This window comes from Onychostruthus taczanowskii, unplaced genomic scaffold (genome assembly GCF_017590055.1).
Source record: "Onychostruthus taczanowskii isolate IOZ18803 unplaced genomic scaffold, ASM1759005v1 scaffold44, whole genome shotgun sequence".
NCBI lineage: Eukaryota > Metazoa > Chordata > Aves > Passeriformes > Passeridae > Onychostruthus > Onychostruthus taczanowskii.
In genome coordinates this window covers 2,227,083-2,244,905 of record NW_024501903.1, presented here as the reverse complement: position 1 = coordinate 2,244,905, position 17,823 = coordinate 2,227,083, and the positions used below count along the sequence as shown (strand labels likewise).

The following is a 17,823-nucleotide window of genomic DNA, read 5'->3' as shown; positions in this document are numbered from 1 at the left end:
GCTCCCCCACACATCACCTCTCGGACAACCCAAGAGCCTGCAGTGCAGCCATGCTGGTGGGCACATCCAAACAGAGACTTGTCTCCAAGTGATGGCCACATGGAATGTAGGGAGGAGGCTGATGGCTGAGCAATGGCTTTGTTAACAGAGAGCTATGGGGTAAATAAAAAGGGGGCTTATAAAGAAGAGGGAGAACAACTTTTTACACTGGCAAATAGGGATAAGTGAAGGGGGAACAGTTTTAAATTAAAATCCTGTACCCAGAGAGCAGTGAGGCATTGGCACAGGCTGCCCAGACAAGAAGTGGATACCCCATCCCTGGGATTGTTCAAGGCTAGGTCGCTTTGGGCAGCCTGGTCTAGTGGGGTCATCCTGGGCCATGGTGGGGGACGGTTAGAAGAAGATCATCTTTTAGGTCTTACAGACCAAGCCTTCCTGTGATACTGTGATAAATAGGAAGGCATTAAAAATGAATAATATATCAGAGAACTCGCAACTTCCAAACCTTTTGGAAAAAGTAGCTTTCTGCATTGTAAGCCATATGGTGGTAAGACAAACACCTATCTGTCTATAATGGCACAAGGATAGAAAGAAACTTGGAAGCATGTTCACGTATTTCACATCTTGGGTCCTTGATGGGAAATTAAAGCTTTCAGTCTCACACTGGAAGGTGGTATTTAAAAACAACAGATGATAGGATCTGGCGATGGTATTTCAAATCCTCAAGAGGTGCTGGCAAAATGCAAGAGGCTATTCAGAGATCCCGGTAATGTGCCGCTCTCCTGAGCTTTCTGCAGCAGAGAACAAATGATGAAGGTCGTTCTCTTCTCTCCAAAGGGTTGTTACTAGATAAAGTGAAATGTCACCTAAGGACATCTGATTAAAAAAGACTGTGAGGAAAAACAAACCCAGCATATTTGTCACTCACATTGAGCAACAAATATTGAAATAAAATAGCAATGAATTCCCTTCTTTCTTCTGTAAAACTGGTTTATAGATGCCTTGGTTTACAGTTGCTAAAAGCAGCAGCAATTTTAGAGAATAGCACATGCCACTGCAGCTTTGGATGGAAATTTTCTGTTTCTTTTCCTTGCCAGTTCATTGAAATGAGTTCTAAGATTGAACACAAATGGTAATTTCAAAGTCAGGGATATACTGCCCCTTTGAACTATGTATAATCTGTTTGCCTCCACCCTCTTTATATTCACAGCACAGCATACACGCTGGCTGTGCTCTGGTTTGCTTGAATTTGTTGGTTGGTGGTTTTTTCCCGCTGGATGTGTTTGCTTTTCCTTTTAACAGAATGCTGTTCCCAAATACACTCTTTTATCAAAGAAATGCACTCAAAAAGTCATTTCAAAGTCATCCTGGGCTTGTTTTCAAGGTAACAGAGATGCATTTAGTTATTGAAATAGATGATAGCTAATAGTGAAGTTTGAGCAACCTGGTGTAGTGGAAGTTGTCCCTGCCTGTGGCAGAAGGTTTGGAACTAGATGATCTTTAAGGTTCCTTCCAGCCCAAACCAGTCTGTGGTTCTAGGTGATGGTGATTGTTCAGCGTTACAGCTTTGCACATCTCATTTCCTGCTTCCCTATGTGAAAAAAAAGGTGGGGAGAGCCCAGAAGTAACCAGTCCCCAATAGAAAACCTTTTTTTGATTGTGCTCTTGTTTAATTAAGACATCTGAAAGTACGTCTCTGCCTGTGAATTTTGATATTACAGTGGTGCCCAGATCCACTGGTTTGTTCAGGCATCCTAATTTAGAGACCTTCATATCTTTACCTAATAATTTGCTCATAATCAAAAACATACTAGAGTTCCTGCAGCTCATCAAGAATAAGGTGATCAAGACAAAAAGGAAGGGGAACAGGGGCAATTTTTGATAGGAATTATTCGTCCGTGCCCAGTACTGCCCGACCTCCCCAAGCTCCATTCCCCAAGGTGATAATCAGTAGATGGTGCAATTAATTCCAGGGACTCTTTATCACTCACCTGCTGGTAAACAAGGTGATGTATATATAGATGGTGATACATAAGTGATCACAGGACATACAGTGTAGCACAGAAAACCTAATTTACATCCTTGAGTGAGCAGTGATTTGGTATGAGTGCTGAGAGATGCCTTTTCCCATCACTGGTAAATGTTACTGAGGCAAGTTGGAAAGGCAGCATGACATACAAAGTGGTTAAGGGACCACCTAGAGTCAACCCCTATGAGATACACCTGAGAAGAATTCTCCATTTTAACTTCTTTGAAGAGGAAGTAGCTAATTACCAAGGCTGTGCAGTGTACACTTGTTTAGAACAGTGAGTGTTTCATGGAGCCTAGAAGCCTAATTGTTCCAAGTCCATCATCACTGACATCTACATTAATTACGTCCATTTTTTGCATAATTAGAGCACTTGTGCAATTGGCAGAGAAGCTGGGCTAGGCTCCCTATCAGTCTGTTAATTATATTGCTCTCTAGGGAATGTGTGAGATGCCCCGCAGGCAGAATACAGAAAACCAGAAAGAGCTCCTTTTTCATAGGAAGCTGGTTCCTGCTCCACCTGCTATGCTGTCAATCAAAAAGGGAAATTGAGAAGGTACACCAGCCTACTCAGCACTTCGAACAAAAGTAATTTCTGGGAATTTTAATGTTCTACAACCTAAAATGCGCTTTTGAAATTGTATTCCTCTATTCCCTTATGCTTGTCATGTTACAAGTCTTGTGTGAGAGGTCCACACTGAAGTGCCTGCATCATCAGAATGGTCTTCTTGCACCCAAGCTGTGAATCTCTAGTTCATGGACAGTTTAAGGCAATATCCTTCATGGGTGTTTAATTTCCTCAAAATAATTGGAATGGAGTAAACTTTGTAGCCTATTTTTAATCCTGGGTGTCATTACATTATTGAACTGAGTCGTTGGCAGTGCCAGGAGAGTTTTGTCATCGAATATTCTTGCTTTTGTGAAATTTGAGCAAATAATTGTTCATGAACAGGAGTCTGTAAGAAGTCAGGACTACCATGAATTGATGGGAGCATTTCCAGAACCTTTTGCAGTAATGATGAGCTGCTGACTCACAGTATGCTTGCTCCATTATACCCTAACAGCAAAAGTGACTTTGTATTGCACCGGACTGCAAATGATCTGGGCTGTTGTCTCTCAGTTTTGTTTCAATATAAGCTAAAACCTGAGCATCAGGTGTGGTTGACATTAACTCAGGGAGCCTGGCAAATTGTAGAGGGTTTTCAGGAAATAAGTTTTGGATTTAATGCCTTCCTTTAGTTTTGAACAACCTGCTTTGGCCAGGCTGGAACGGAATACAGAGAGGTTATGGCACTCTGAGGGTCATACAGGTCATGCAGGGCCTTTGAAGGCAGCACTAGGAGTTACAACATGGAGTTATAATAGAAAAAACTTTTACAAATACTTCCACGCTTCACAGAAAATCTGAAAGCATTTGGTAAAGCATCATGGCTACAAGACAAGTTGTTTCTTATATGCAGAAGAACACTGAAACAGAACCTAATTATGCGTCCAAATTCAACCCCCACATCACTGAGGCAAAAATATCATTTTCTACCTTTACATCCTTCAATCTATGAGATTAAATACAGTTCCATTTACAGAAAAAATGAGCATTGGAAGGGAACAATATGTCTCTTCCATGAAAAGGAATTAAAATTTTGAAAAAATCTGGTAAGGGGGAAAAAATAATGGAGCTCTCATCACTTGTTTCCAGTATGTCCTTCTGCTCTCTAGCATCCTAATAATTCTTTTGGGTTTCTCTTTCTAATATGTTGTTCTCTTCTTTCTCTCCCTGTTCAGTCCATTTTGGGGGTCCAGTGTGAAGTGCAGAAGCAGCTGAAGGCTTTTGTCACCCTGGAGCGCTTCGAACAAATCTACAGCTCCAGCATCGCTGGCTGCCAGCATGTCAAGAAGAACAAGAACTTTGCTTCTGGAGGCTCCATCTTTGGCAAGGGCGTCAAGTTCGCCATGAAGGACGGGCGTGTGGCCACTGACATCATCAGCGTGGCCAACGAGGACGGGCGGAGGATCGCGGCCATCCTGAACAACGCCCACTACCTGGAGAACTTGCACTTCACCATCGACGGGGTGGACACACACTATTTCATTAAGCAGGGCCCATCAGAGGGTGACCTATCCATCCTGGGCCTCAGCGGCGGGCGGAGGACCCTGGAGAACGGCGTGAATGTGACAGTGTCCCAGATCAACACAGTGCTGAGTGGGAGGACTAGACGCTACACGGACATCCAGCTCCAGTACGGTGCACTGTGTCTAAACACACGCTACGGGACCACCTTGGACGAGGAGAAGGCACGTGTCCTGGAGCTGGCCCGACAGCGCGCCGTCACCCAAGCTTGGTCCCGGGAACAGCAGAGACTGCGGGATGGGGAGGAGGGTATTCGCTCGTGGACAGAAGGGGAGAAGCAACAAGTGCTAAACACGGGCCGGGTACAGGGCTACGATGGCTATTTTGTGATCTCAGTGGAGCAGTACCCTGAACTCTCAGACAGCGCCAACAACATCCACTTCATGAGACAGAGTGAAATGGGCAGAAGGTGACAGAGAGGGTCCATGCGGTGACTTCTTGCCAAAGACAGCTACTCTTTTGTGGCCACTTACCTGACTGTGTTGTACTCAATCCTTTTTCTAAACTGAACAAGTTGGGGGGGGAGGAAAATAGAAAGAGAAGGAATAATACGGTTGCACTGTAACTCATGCAACATACTTTTTTCCCACTTTAATTTGGCTTTCATGCGTTTTTTGCAATGAACAGAAGGTATATTTTGCCGTAGTGTGATCACAGTGAAATTTACTGTCTCTTGTCCTTTTTTGTTTGTTTGTTTGTTTTGGGTTTTTTTGTTTCTTTTCCCCCCTCTTTGTGAGGAATTTGAAGTGGGGAGTCGTCAACGTACGTCCGTAGGTGTAAGTGCGAAATGAGTGTCTGTGCTAACTAGTGTCATCCTAACCCTTTCTGATTTGGGGCAGGGACATAGCCTTCCACCTGGAACAGGGGGAGCCCATGGTGTTCCAGAGAGCTCTTCCCAGAAAGAAAGGAGATGGAAGACAACGCTGATTCTGATACTCTGAAAGTGACCGTCCGAATCATGTGCCTCAAAAGGGACCTTACAAGTAGTTTTCACGTTTCACTTGGGACATAAATTGTTTCTTTGGGGGCTCCTGCTGAGCAGAAGTAGATTATAGAGGCAAAGGAGCTGATTATATTACCTTGCAAGATGATTCTCTTCCTTCCTGAACTGGAATAAAAAAAGAAAAAAAATTGGTCTTTTTTCATTATGAGAGTAGATACTTTTTGGGTTTTCTTGTATGTGTGCAAATCCTGGTCTTAGTTAAATAACCTAGCAAAAGCCAAGAAAAGGGACTCCTGCTCTATTGAGAAAAGCTAAAATAAATCCTCTCTCGTACATAGAGCTGTTCTATAGGTGGATTTAATGCACCCATGTTGTACATTTGCTAATGGCATAACTTCATTAAATGTATAGTGTTTCAGTACATGAGGCTATGTGTTTAACAGTCCAGTGTGCTGTATCTGATAAAACCAGTTAATTTTTAGGAAGCTGATTTGAATTTAAAAGTAGTTACAGTATCCCAGTGACATACCACTGAAAATTAGAGCCAAACCCTGCTTTTCCTGATTCTGGAGCTTGTATTTATTGGCTGGGAAATGCAGTTTGGAGTGGCATGCTGGCAAGTCATTTATGACTATGGCAGATAAATGTCTCCTGGGGATTTTGGCAACAGGGATTATAAAATGTTTAATAAGTAGCAACAGCTTGTGCGTGGTGGGACAAGAAGGAGAATATTGAAATCAACCCTCTCACTGTTTCTTACATGAGCTCAAATTTAATGGAGAGCCCACTTGACTGTTAGCAGTGATGAGGGGGAGGTTGAATGGAAATGCCCACTACAGAGAGGACCAAGTGCTTTAATAAGAAACTGCTGACAAAGTTGCTCGGCATGCTAATGTAATTTTTATTCACATAACCTCTGTGCTCTGGTATTTGCAAGAGTCCTTGAAATTCAAGGGAGCAAGGAGATGAGCTCAGCATCCTCTTCCCCGCCTGAAACAGTCCTGTGCTGTTTCTGCAGGCAGAAGTGTCACCCCACCTCTCAATGGAGCTCTGGCTGGAGGTGGCCAACCCTGGTCCTAGATATGTGTCTCTATCACACTGATACCTGCATATGTCCTGACTGTAAGAGCTCTTTTGTGTCTCTCTGGGAACAGCTCAGTCCTGATTTTTTTTTTTTTTATTCCATCCACTTTGGCTTTTCCCAGTTCTGCAGAGAGATAACCCAAGCCGTGCAAGTCCATGCCAAGGCTGTTTCCTTACTCGGAGCCCTACAATGCACCTGTGTACTCAGAGGCAGCTCTTCTGCACTCATGCCACCACCACTGCCATCCTCCAGCGCAGACTGACACCCCTCTGCAGGATCTCAGCCCCAGATACAGCAGGGGCGTGTGTTGGCCATGCAGTCCTCGAGCAGCGAAACATTGGCAGCCCCGGTGCTCTCACGGTTTCTCCGTAGAAGCCAGCTGCCAGCTCCGTCTGCCTTGCCTGTCTGTTCCCGGGTGCTTGCCAGGAGGAAGGTGATGGGATGGAAATTCCCCTAACAGACTGTTCCTCCTCCACTTCCGAATGCCTAATACCTTTGGCTGTGTGACCATGACCAACAGTATGGGTTTGATTTTCTGCTCATCTCTCCTGCTTGCAGCAAGGGTGATGATGCTGATGTTGTGTCCCGGCGCTGTACTCTGAACCACCCCCTTGCAGCACACAACCTTTATTACTTTGGCAGGAGGGAACCATAGGCAGCTGGAAAGGGGATCCAGCTCTGGCAGAGCCAGGTGGGAGAAGATGTGTTAGCCAGACCTGCTCCAGGCTTTGGCAAGGGAGTGGTTGCTTTGGCAGCTGCCTGCAGGGGTGGTTAAAAGGCCATGGCATTGCCACCTGTATAGCTGGTATGAAGCGCTTGGTAAGCCTGGTTGCCCTGAGGATGCACAGGTGGGGGTCAGGGGCAGTGTTAGCCAAACCAGCAGTAACCACCTAGTCAAAGGAAGCAGCACCTTCTTGGCAGTGCTGTCCAGGTCCCTGCTTCTCCCTCTCCAAGTCACACCAGGGACCAATCCTTCTTAAAACCTCAAACTTGTGACAGCTGTGAGTGTCTCAAACAGCATGAATGGAATGAAAAGAGACCTGCAGGAGGCAGGGTCAAAAGGTATGAACCCCTGGTAAAAGACCCACAGAGCAGAGGGAGCTCATTGTGCCTCCCATTTACACTGCCCCATTCCAAGCAGCTCCGAAGAAAAGCGGTGCTTCTGTATCCATCTGCGTCCATGTGTTACGATGCTAAGAGGTGCAGTGCAAGAATAAATGGGCCATTTTTCCATGGAGTCAAGAAAAGAGATTCGAGTGTAAAATATTCCTACTGGAACCCTGCCAGCCTGAGGTGGCATCTCTACAGCCTTACGCAGACTCTTCAGGTTATTACATGAGCTAATGACTTTGAGGAGTTCACCCATTTCCCAAGAGTCTCCCAGTCCTGCCATGCTTGTCCAGCATGCCCAGAGCCAGGATCCCAGAGCTCTGTGCCATGGCCAAGGCAAGACCCCCATGATGCATTTTTCTGCATCCTCAACAGCACTGGGATGTGACTGCACCTGTCTGCCTGCCAGGTCCATGACAGTCTTCTCCTGCGCCTGCACCCAGTATGGAAACTATGGACATTGTGTCAAAAAGAGGGAAAAATATATATGTAAAAGTATATATATGTATATGTTGCTCCTTTCTATCAAAACAAAAATTTAGAAGGGATGGCCGTCTAATACTGGGGACAAACCTGTCCAAAGACAGCTACTACATTCCTGAATCCTCAGCCTCTGTGAAAGCTTTCCACCTCACCTAGGTGGCAAAACAATATTTTCAGTCCTGAAGCACTAAATTTACCCATTCATTAGTGAAAAATGCTTTTTCTAAAGGATCCCAAGTGCATTTCCACCTTACTGATGGCCCCATAGCTCCTTCCCAGCCTTTTTGTTGTCACTTTTGCCTCCCCATGGGACCGTTCTGGTTGCCTGACCCTTCTTGCTTTGCTTGTGTGCAGGCATGAAGTTATTTATTGCTTCCATAAGAGCGGAAGGTCCTGGGTGCAAATCCCACAGCACTAATCCCCTATCATAGCATCAGAGACTGGTTTGGGTTGGAAAGAACCTTAAAGATCATCCAGTTTCAAGCCCTTGCCATGGGCAGCAACCCCTTTCACTAGACCAGGTTGTTCAAAACCTCATCCAAGCTGGCCTTGAACCCTTCCAGGGATGGAATATGCACAGTTTCTCTGGGCAACCTGTGCCAGTGCCTCACCACCCTCGCAGGAAAATTTCTTCCCAATACCTAATCTACTCTCTCTGTTTGAAGCCATGTCCTATTGTCCTGTCACTCCATGTCCTTGTCAAAATTCCTCTCCAGCTCTCTTGGAGCCCCTTAGGCACTGGAAGGTTCTCTAGGGGCTTCCCAGAATCTACTCCAGGCTGAGCAGCCCCAACTCTCTCAACCTGTCTATAGCAGAGGTGCTCCAGCCCTCTGAGCATCTTAGCGGTGTCCTCCAGACTTGCTCCAGCAGCTCAACATCTTTCTTGTGCTGGGGGCCCCAGAGCTGGATGCAGCACTCCAGGTGGGATCTGGTTAGGGCAGAGCAGGAGGCAGAATCTCCTCCCTCTCCCTGCTGCCCACGCTGCTGGTGATGCAGCCCAGGGCACGTTTGGCTTTCTGAGCTGTGGGTGCTCACTGATGGGTCACGTTGAACTTCTCACCCAACAACACCCCCAGGTTTTTCTCCCTAGGTATGCACTCCATCCATTGCCCAGCCTGTATTTGTGCTTGGGATTGCCCCAGCTGAACTTCATGAGGTTCACACTGGCCCACCACTCAGGCTTGTCAAGGTCCCTCTGGATAGCATTCCTTCCCTCTAGCATGTCAACAATTGCTCTAGATGCTGTTTCAAAGGTCCATGCCCTTTGAAAGGCATGGCAGACCATCTCCTCGGGAAAATGTCACTGTGCTTTAAGGTTTGATTTTGAGAAGTCATTTTCGTTCTTGACTCCCAAAAAGAGGACTCAGCCCTCACCAAAAGGAGTTCCCCATCAAAATACTAAGGTGTAACTTCACTTTCAACTCTGGTCTTGTCTCCAGTTCAAAGAGTGGTGAGAAGGATCCTGATCAAATCTCACAGCTCAGATGAGAAAATCCAGTGCTTTGGAGCAGAGGCTGCATCTCTCAGTGAGAGCAATAAGGAGCAACAGCTCAAGTCTTCAGTAGCTGGAGCTGGTACTGAAACATGCTCCATTTGAAGGGACGACAGTGATGGGACCTACTTGGTGTGGCATCCAAATATAAGCAGTGCCCTGAGGACTCTGCAGCTGAAAAACATCCTGTGAACGCAGCCCAGGGGGAGAGGAGCAAGACTAATTAGGCATCATGAGAAACGCCGTATTTGTTTCCTCTGAGATCTTTATTTTATTTTATTTTATTTTATTTTCCCTTTCAACTGGAGATTGGCACTTGGAAAAATCATTAAGCAGCAGTGACCGGAGGGAGTCACGCAGCTCATCATATCTTTGTCATCACAGCTATTGATCAGAGCCACAGTGAAAATGGGCCAACAATGCTAAACAACACCAGGCGAGAGCTGATGAGATGAAGGTCATTAAGAGCCCGGTGCTTGATTCAGGTTTAGAAGATGCAGATGACTGGGAGCAGTCCCTGAGACACCATTTGGCCATAACTTAGGAACAGTGAGGGATTTCTGTAATATATCTGTAGTTGCTTTATTGAGCGTAGGGACCGGCATGAAAATTCTGCTCAGTCTATTATACAGACAGTGTAACCAGAATAAATCAAAATTGTCCAAAAAAAAATAAAAATCTAATAAAGTACTTTTTCAGCTGTGACTTGTAAGTGTCACCGTGATGGATGGCAGCGCAATCCATTATGCAAAGACAAGGCTCTTAACATGAAATTTTAGAATTCAATTTTACGATTTACAGAGAGGGCCCCCCTCGTATTTACGGCACAGCAGTCTGTTTTGATTCAGCTTTGGCGTAATTGAAACCAGGGCCAGGGATCATGGTTAGCCCTATGGCTGCTTTTTAAAAGGGGAGGAGAAATGACTGCCTATAACATTAATAATGGAGCTAGGGAGATCACTTTGCTTAAAATTTGTTAAATTTTACTCACTTTATCCCCTCACCCTGGTGGCACTGCCAGACCTGGTGAATATGAACACTGCGCCTCCATGCCAGGGATGCATTTGATGGGATAAAATCTGGCTGCCATGTGGCCAGCAGCATCGTCCATCCCACGGTGAGCATGGCCTGGGGCGTTTTTGCTCCTGTTGCTACAGTCCTCCACAGGACAAGCTAGTTTTTCAGTATCTCTTTTTATTATAATCACTCATTTTATTATGATCACTAAATAGTCCCCCGTTACACCAAAGAATTTTCATGAGTTTTATAAAATAAAAAAAATAACCCCAAGCCTTCTTGTGTTTGCTTTTTGTTTGTTTGTTTTGGGTCAGGTTTTTTTCATCTCTTGAATATATTTAAATAAAATTACTTGCGACTGTAGAGCAAACTTCAAACAGACACCTTGGGGGCATGGAGGGCCCTGTCCAGGACCCCCCTCCTCTCTCCTGGATGAAGGGCCATTGCATGTCCTGGGGGCCATTTCCCAGGGCAGTTTTCCATCCTCTGCCACCCCAATCAAAAACAACCCAGCCCACGCTAGGGAAATCTTCTGTGTTTCTTTTGTGCTCTCCTTTAATTACCATAAAACTTTGTGTTCCTGGCCAAGTGTTACATAGCTCAGCTGTTAATTCCCATTCCAGAGGTCAGTGCTTTCTGGGGAGCATAGAAGACAACAAATGAAAATTAACTAAAAAAAATATATACATATATATATATATATATATATATATATATATATATTTTTTTTTTTTCCTTAGAGATGGAAACTGTTCAAGCAAACACTAAAACTTTCAAAAAAGAAAAATAAAGTGTTTGGACAGTTCGTAGAGATTGTTGAAATAACCAATCAAAGAATCACACTTTTCTATTAAAAAGTAAAAATGTTTATTTTGTGAGAGGACTTCTAATGCAGCTCCAGCCGAGAAGAGGACTTTGTATCAAAGCTGCATCTGTAAGCCCAGCACTGAAGACTCTTGTCATTACCCTGTGTAATAATTTTCCTGAAGTCTGGAACTAATTTTTTGAGAAATTTTTTTTTCTCGATACTTTGTGTTTCTAATACTGTATTCTTGACTGTGTAAATACAACCAGGCTGTAAATAAGTGCAGATGTAGATACCTTCTAGAAAGAAAAAAAAAAACAAACAAGCAAACAGACAGAAATGACCATGTGTAGCCTTCAGTGACAAATAAAAGAATATTTTGTGTTTAAATAGTGTTTTCGGGAGTTTTTTTTCTGTGAAAATGTTGGATTTCTTCACCCAAGCTGTTTGGACCTTACATGGGAGATGCACCTGGCAAAAGAGTTGACCAAAATGTCCCCCCACTCCTCAAATTTGCACTTAAAGGTGCATTTCCCACCTGTACGTAGGGTGTGGGATTGCAGGTGCCCCAAGGCTTTGCCAATCCAGGAGGTGATGCTTGGGATTCAGAGCCTCTCCCTCTACTCCAGGAGCCCCCATTCCACTAGAAAGCTAACTGAAAAACTACACTATGAACCCCAAAAAATGCTTAACAAATCAAGATAGCATTAGATCTAGTGACACGTCCAGCAGAAACATGTGCATCTGATCCTCATTCATGCAGAGGGGGAGGAGAACCTGCTGCAGCACATTCCACAATGACCCAGGGAAACCCTCTTGTGATTCTTGATACTGCCTGGCCCAGCCCCACTGGCAGCTTGCTCTGATGCTTCAGGAAAAAATCCAGAATAACTTCAGGAAATGGGCCAAAAACATGCGTGTTCAGGAAACGTGTGTTGAGGGAAGTATCCTTGTGTGGTCCTTGGGGACAACCTAATGGGAAAATGAAGCACAGGACTGAGCAGTGATCACTGGAGGAGGAGCAGGGAATTGCTATCCAGCTTTACTGCCTGAGCATTGTTCTGCTCTCCAAAACCAGGTGAAATTGGGTGTTTTAGTATAAAGACCAGTTATGTGTGGAATCCCTCTCCTCTGGAGGTAGATGGCTGTGATAGGGGAAATAAACATTATAAATAAACATTATCTCTCTCCCTTGACACCAGGCAGAGCCACAGGAACCAGGTGAGCTCTTTGCCTGCACGTCTTGAGCGAGGTGAGGGGAGTCCAGCTGCTGGTGGATATTGATGCCTGCAAGGCTTCCCTAAGGTTTGTACCCTTACTTGGCCTTTCCTTGTGGGATGTTATTTTCTCCACCAATGTGTGTTTTCCTTCAGGGCCCTGTTCCACAGCCTTCATTTTCCAACCACCAGATCTGGTGCAGCTCCTTGAGCCATCCTGCAAAGCAAATGTCCCCTTGACACCTACCAAGTTCCCCCTTTGCTCTCTCTGTGCTATTCTGAGCAGGATGGACTCCTGCAGCCTCATGGCACCAAGTCCACTTTCCAGCTGCTGGGTAGTTTTAGTCTTTCCATCCTCTGGCATGCTTGGCTACCTTACCTTCAGCAGGATAGTTTAACTTACCTTGTGCACAAGGCAGGGTCTCGTTCCTATGCTCATCAGAGATTTTTATCCACAAAGGAAAGCATTGGCCCCTTCTTTTTGCCTAGAAAGTGGCTACTGAGATAATTACACAGCAACCCTGACATCCTCCCTGAGCCTCTGGTTTCACATGGTCTGGTCTGGTGTGTTTTCTCCAAATCAAATGCCTTAGTATGCATCAGGCTGTTACTCGTGCCTTTTCCTAAGCTGTGCTTAGCCAGGGAATTCATATCCCCCTGTGACAGTGACCTGCCACCCCCAGCACCCGCCATCCCTCACTTCCTGTGCCACCCGCAGTTTATCATCAAAAAGACCCTGCCTTAAATCATTGATAATTATATTGAAATGCACTGGACCAAGGACTAATCCCCGAGGGTAGCCAAGGAAACAGCAACATTTTAAGCTGTTGGCAAACTAGGTTTGTCTCTGCCTCATGTGGCTGTGCAAGATAGGACCAATGTTTTAATGAAAATATTATGGGTAGTAAATCAAGTGCTTTTGGGACAGCCACCCTGCCATGCCAGTCTGATAGGCCAGGACAGACTTATCACATCATGTCTTTAATAGGGGCCATATCCTGAGGACTGTGGCTTATCTTTCAGAATGCTACAAGGAGTCTCTCCATGCTTTCAAGGTGGGAGCACAATAAAAAATTGTCCTGCATTCCCACAGGAAAGCAACTAAAGCCTCAACCATGGACCACATCTCATATATAGTTGAAAAGTACCAAAACCAAAGAATGGTGATTATATTTGTCTGGGAGAAATGAGCACAGGTAGAACACAAGCAATGTGCCTTCAGGTGGGTCATCCCTCCAGGAGTAAGTGCTCGAGCCTCATGACCCTTCTCAGGGCCAAAACTGTGCTGTTGGCTGGCACAGCACATCACACATGACATCATGCAGCTCCCTGAGTACGGGTCCCTGCAGGACAGTCCAGCTCTGCAGGTGTGTCTTGTGAGGTGCTGGATGTGCCCACGCAGTGATGAGGCAGCGCGGGCAGGTAAATCCCGGCTGCAGCGCCGTCCCTTCCCTCTGCACAGCATGGACAGGGCACTGCTGCAGCCCCACTCTGGGACAACTCCAGGGCTGCAGTCCAATGTTCCCAATGCTTTTGGCCCTCCTCTGCAAAAGTGTAGATTCAAGATACAGAAAAGCTGAGCTGCTGCTGAGAGCGGGGACAGAGACTCTTCTGCAAAGAGATTAGGTTTAAAAAATTTTCTGGTCATTAATGCATCCCTTTGAAACAACTGAGCTCAGCCTTTGTCAAATCATGGCAGTTCTGGTTTGAAACAGTCATTTTTAGGTGGTGATCCTTTGCAGAGAATTTTCCAGGGCAAAGGAGTTCCTTTGAATGCACCCTGATGAAATGATGACAGACCAGGCAAGGGAATCTCATGAATTACTGTGAGTTGGATGCTTTAAAAACATTTCTTGGGTTCTGTCTAAAAAACAATTCCAACCACCAACCCACTACACAAACCACAAACTTCAACACCTCCTTCTCCTCCAGCACAGTGTTTGTAAAACCACAAGCCTTCCTAAGCCCAGCCAGCACATCCTTGTCAGGATTTACCCAGAGAACGATGGGAAGGAATATAGGAACAGGGTAAGCACCACATCCTTACTGTTAACAGCATGCTTGGGCTTAAAACCAGCTCATCTCCCATTCTCTGAATTAAATGAAAGAGAACCACAGGCAAAACACAGCTCTGAGCTTGGACTTCAACCTGCTGCATTACTCAGTCTGCTTGAGCATCTCCAAGCCTCTCTCTCAAGGAACAGTGGGGCTTTTTAACCCAAAGCTCAGAAAACATTTTTTTACCCCAGGGTTTCTCAGGCAGGAGTCAGTGGGCAGATAATTTACAGCAAGTTTATTCACAGAGCCACAGCACCAGTGAGATGCTGCAAACCAGCGAGATCACGAGGTGGCTTTGATATCTGCCTCCAAGAGCAAGAGATGAGAGGAATCTGCTAACTCATTGCTATGCTGTAATTTTCTATCTAGAAGACACTCACGTCCTCCAGCAGTTTTATGCAACCAGACCTCATCACAGAATCACACGATCTTTTAACCTGAAAAAGCCCTCTAAGACCATTGAATCCAACCAGTAATTGCCAAGTCCACCACTAAACCATGTCCCCAAGTGTCACATTTTCACATCTTTTGAATCCTTTCAGGGATGGTGACTCCACCATTTCCTTGCGCAGCTGTTTCCATTGCCTGACAAGCCTTTTGATGAAGAATTTTTGGTGAACTGCCTGGTAGAAGTGACAGTTTTGGGCCATTTCAGGAGTGTTGTCCGTACTCCTCAGGCTCTGGCAGTGGCTCAGGAAAAGGAGCCATCAGCCAGCCAGCAGCAGCAAGGAGGGAAGTTCCAGAAACAAGGTGGATAAGGAAGAGCACAAAGAAAAATCCAGTGTTGCACTGGACATGTGTGGAATGTTACCTGGAGGATCTCAGCATGCCTGGGTTTTGCTCCAGGAGCCTGAAATGGCAGCTGTAAGAGGTTAGAGTGTTCTGTCTGTCATTTTACACATGTGCTGCATTGGATCTAGGGCCCTCTTCTGTACAATCTTGCTTGGGTCAGCTCTGCACTGGGGCAAACATTTGGGGCAAAAGGATTCTGTGGATGACATTGCTCTGCCTCTCCTCCAGAGCCTCCCCAGTGTTCACTTGCTTCTGGATGTCACACCAGAAAACCCATCTCCAGCATTTGATAGGGCAGCACCAAGGGAGGTGTCCTGTATGCCCATGGTCTTGGGAAGCTCGGGCTTTTAAACCCACACAGCACACAGGCACGCCAAGGTGTGCTGTTCACAGCCTGCAGCTGAAATGGAACTGTATATTCGCACAGAAATACCTGTGCATATAGAAATAAGTGTGGCTTTTTCAGAGGAGCAGCCTCAAGGTAGATATTCATGTATTTGTATGCATTTAGCAGATTCTCCATCCCTTCCTGTGCTCCCCCCCATTGTCACAAAGACACACTCCCATCCCTGCTCCCCTCCCTGCAGGTGCACTTTGAGCAAGCAAAGCACCGTGTGATTGCTCCGTGCCCTACATCCCCAGGTCTTGTCATCTGGCAGCTTTTCTAAACACGGCTTTCTTCCTCTCAGCAATTCTGTGGGGACCTTGAGAAATGAGTGCAGCAAACATGCCCTGTCACTTCAAAGTTGGAGGGTTGACGACTCTTGAAATGCACTTTTCTACTTGTCTTTTTTTTTTTTTTTCCCCTACATTCCCCTCACATGTCTAACAACGCCATCTGTGCTGGCACAAGCTCTGGCTCTGGCCTTGAACCTCTGCAAGAGAGTGATCTGTGTCCAAGGATGTTTTCAATATTTCCTATGATCAAGCAGGAAAAGGCAGAGACCTCTATGAAAACCCTTGGGAAGACATAAAAAGCAGTCCTGTTTTTACACTTTGCAACATAAAACTACTTAGAGGTGGCCAAATTCTTCCTCCTAAACTTTGTTTTCTAGCTCAAACATGTAGAAGAAGAACCCACTGCCACACACTCCTGTACAACCAACAAAGAACAAATGATTGAGGTCTTAGTTGGGCTGATTGTGTCTTCTGGCCATCCCCCTGTCCACAGGAGCAGCATCCTCAGGAAAGTGGGTGAACTGGCTCTACAGTAAAATAAATTCAGCTGAACTTGACAGAGAAAACCCAACCTAACCTTTTGAACTCAGACTTTTCCTCTTCATCTTTTATTTTGCACTCTTGGAATAAGAAATTAAATGCTCCCCAGCATCCCAGCAGGAAATATGCTGTGAGGAACTCATCTCCTAAGCCAGCCAACAGGATGAAACTGCAAAGCAAAAAATGTCTTTCAGAACGGTCCTCATTCAGGAATGGGCTGATGTATCCATTTCAGCTGGGACTGCAATGAGCATCAGAGCCCCACTTGTACTTGCTCAGACACTTGTACCTCACTTCTTCCCTTTTGCTTTCTCCAGCTCTGGCTGCTGCCTGCCTCCTTCCCCTCATCCCAGTCTGTGACCTTCCCGTGCCCCATTACCCCTAATTTTGCACCCATCTGTGGATGCTCATAGACAGGAGCCCCCAAAACAGCATGCCAACCTCACATTTAAAACAATTTGTTTCTTTTCTTTCCTTGCAAGACCTCTTCCCTTGTGTGTTCAGACCTCATTCCTGCTTGTTTTCCTTCTTTTCTCACTCTGCAGTGGATTTGCTCCTCCCTGGGCACACAGGGGACTGGAGCCCAGCTGTGACCTCAGTGGTCAGGACGTGGCCCCCCAGTCACAGCCAGCACTTGACTTCAGCACAGCAGCTGCACCTGGAACCCCCCGGCAAGGCTGGCCTGCAGCACAGCCTGGGCTGCTCTCAGGCTGCTCCTCTGCCAGCTGCCATCCAAATCCCTGGGCTGATGAAATGTTAATGGCTGGTAATTTCCAAGGTTTACAGCAGAAGAGAGAGGCTGGACTAGGCAACCTCCTGTGTCTAGGCTGATGAGATGAATTTTAGCCTCCTGTTTTCAGTCCTTTCCTGGTGCAGCTGCTGCTCTGCTGAAAAAAGTGGAGAAGAAAGGAGGTCAGGTAGAACTGGAAGGGAAAGTTTGGACTTTTGGGCCGAACAGTGGTAAAAAACTCACACAAAACCTTTACCTCTGTACAGAATCATTTGGGTATGTTTTTAAATTTTTTATTCTTTTATCACAAGCCAATCTTTGTAATAAAAAGAGCATTATACAATGAGGATTTCTTCAAATATCACTTAAATATGTAAAACCACTCACTTTGATTAATCCATAAATGAAAAAAGTCGTGTTTTGATAATCCCAGGGTTTTCCTGGAAATTCTTACTGAATCTATTCAAACATGACTCGAACTCACAAGGCATTTTGGTTGTCCTACACGTCACTTTGACAAACATGTTTGTGCTCCAAACACCGTGGTTGTTACCTGTCAGCTTGTGTGTAAGGGGGATAAAATAAGAGGTTTAAAGCAATCATTTCCCCTTTAATATCTTCTTCTCTTAAAAGAAAATCTTGAGGTGTTTGTCGGCCTAACTTTTGATATTTGTTCTGCCAATGGATCAAACTGCTCTGATAATAAAAAGGAAATAA

General features: G+C 45.4%; 1 protein-coding gene across 1 annotated transcript in view; it reads left to right on the top strand.

The window, feature by feature from the left end:
* TENM4 (teneurin transmembrane protein 4) overlaps nucleotides 1-5,245 on the top strand; it is a 591,112-nt gene extending 585,867 nt beyond the window's left edge. The window contains exon 32 of the mRNA XM_041414180.1: nucleotides 3,812-5,245. Coding sequence (XP_041270114.1) covers nucleotides 3,812-4,570 — 759 coding nt within the window. The 3' untranslated portion in view covers nucleotides 4,571-5,245. The remainder of the gene's footprint in view (nucleotides 1-3,811) is intronic.
* The last annotated feature ends 12,578 nt before the right edge of the window (nucleotides 5,246-17,823 follow it).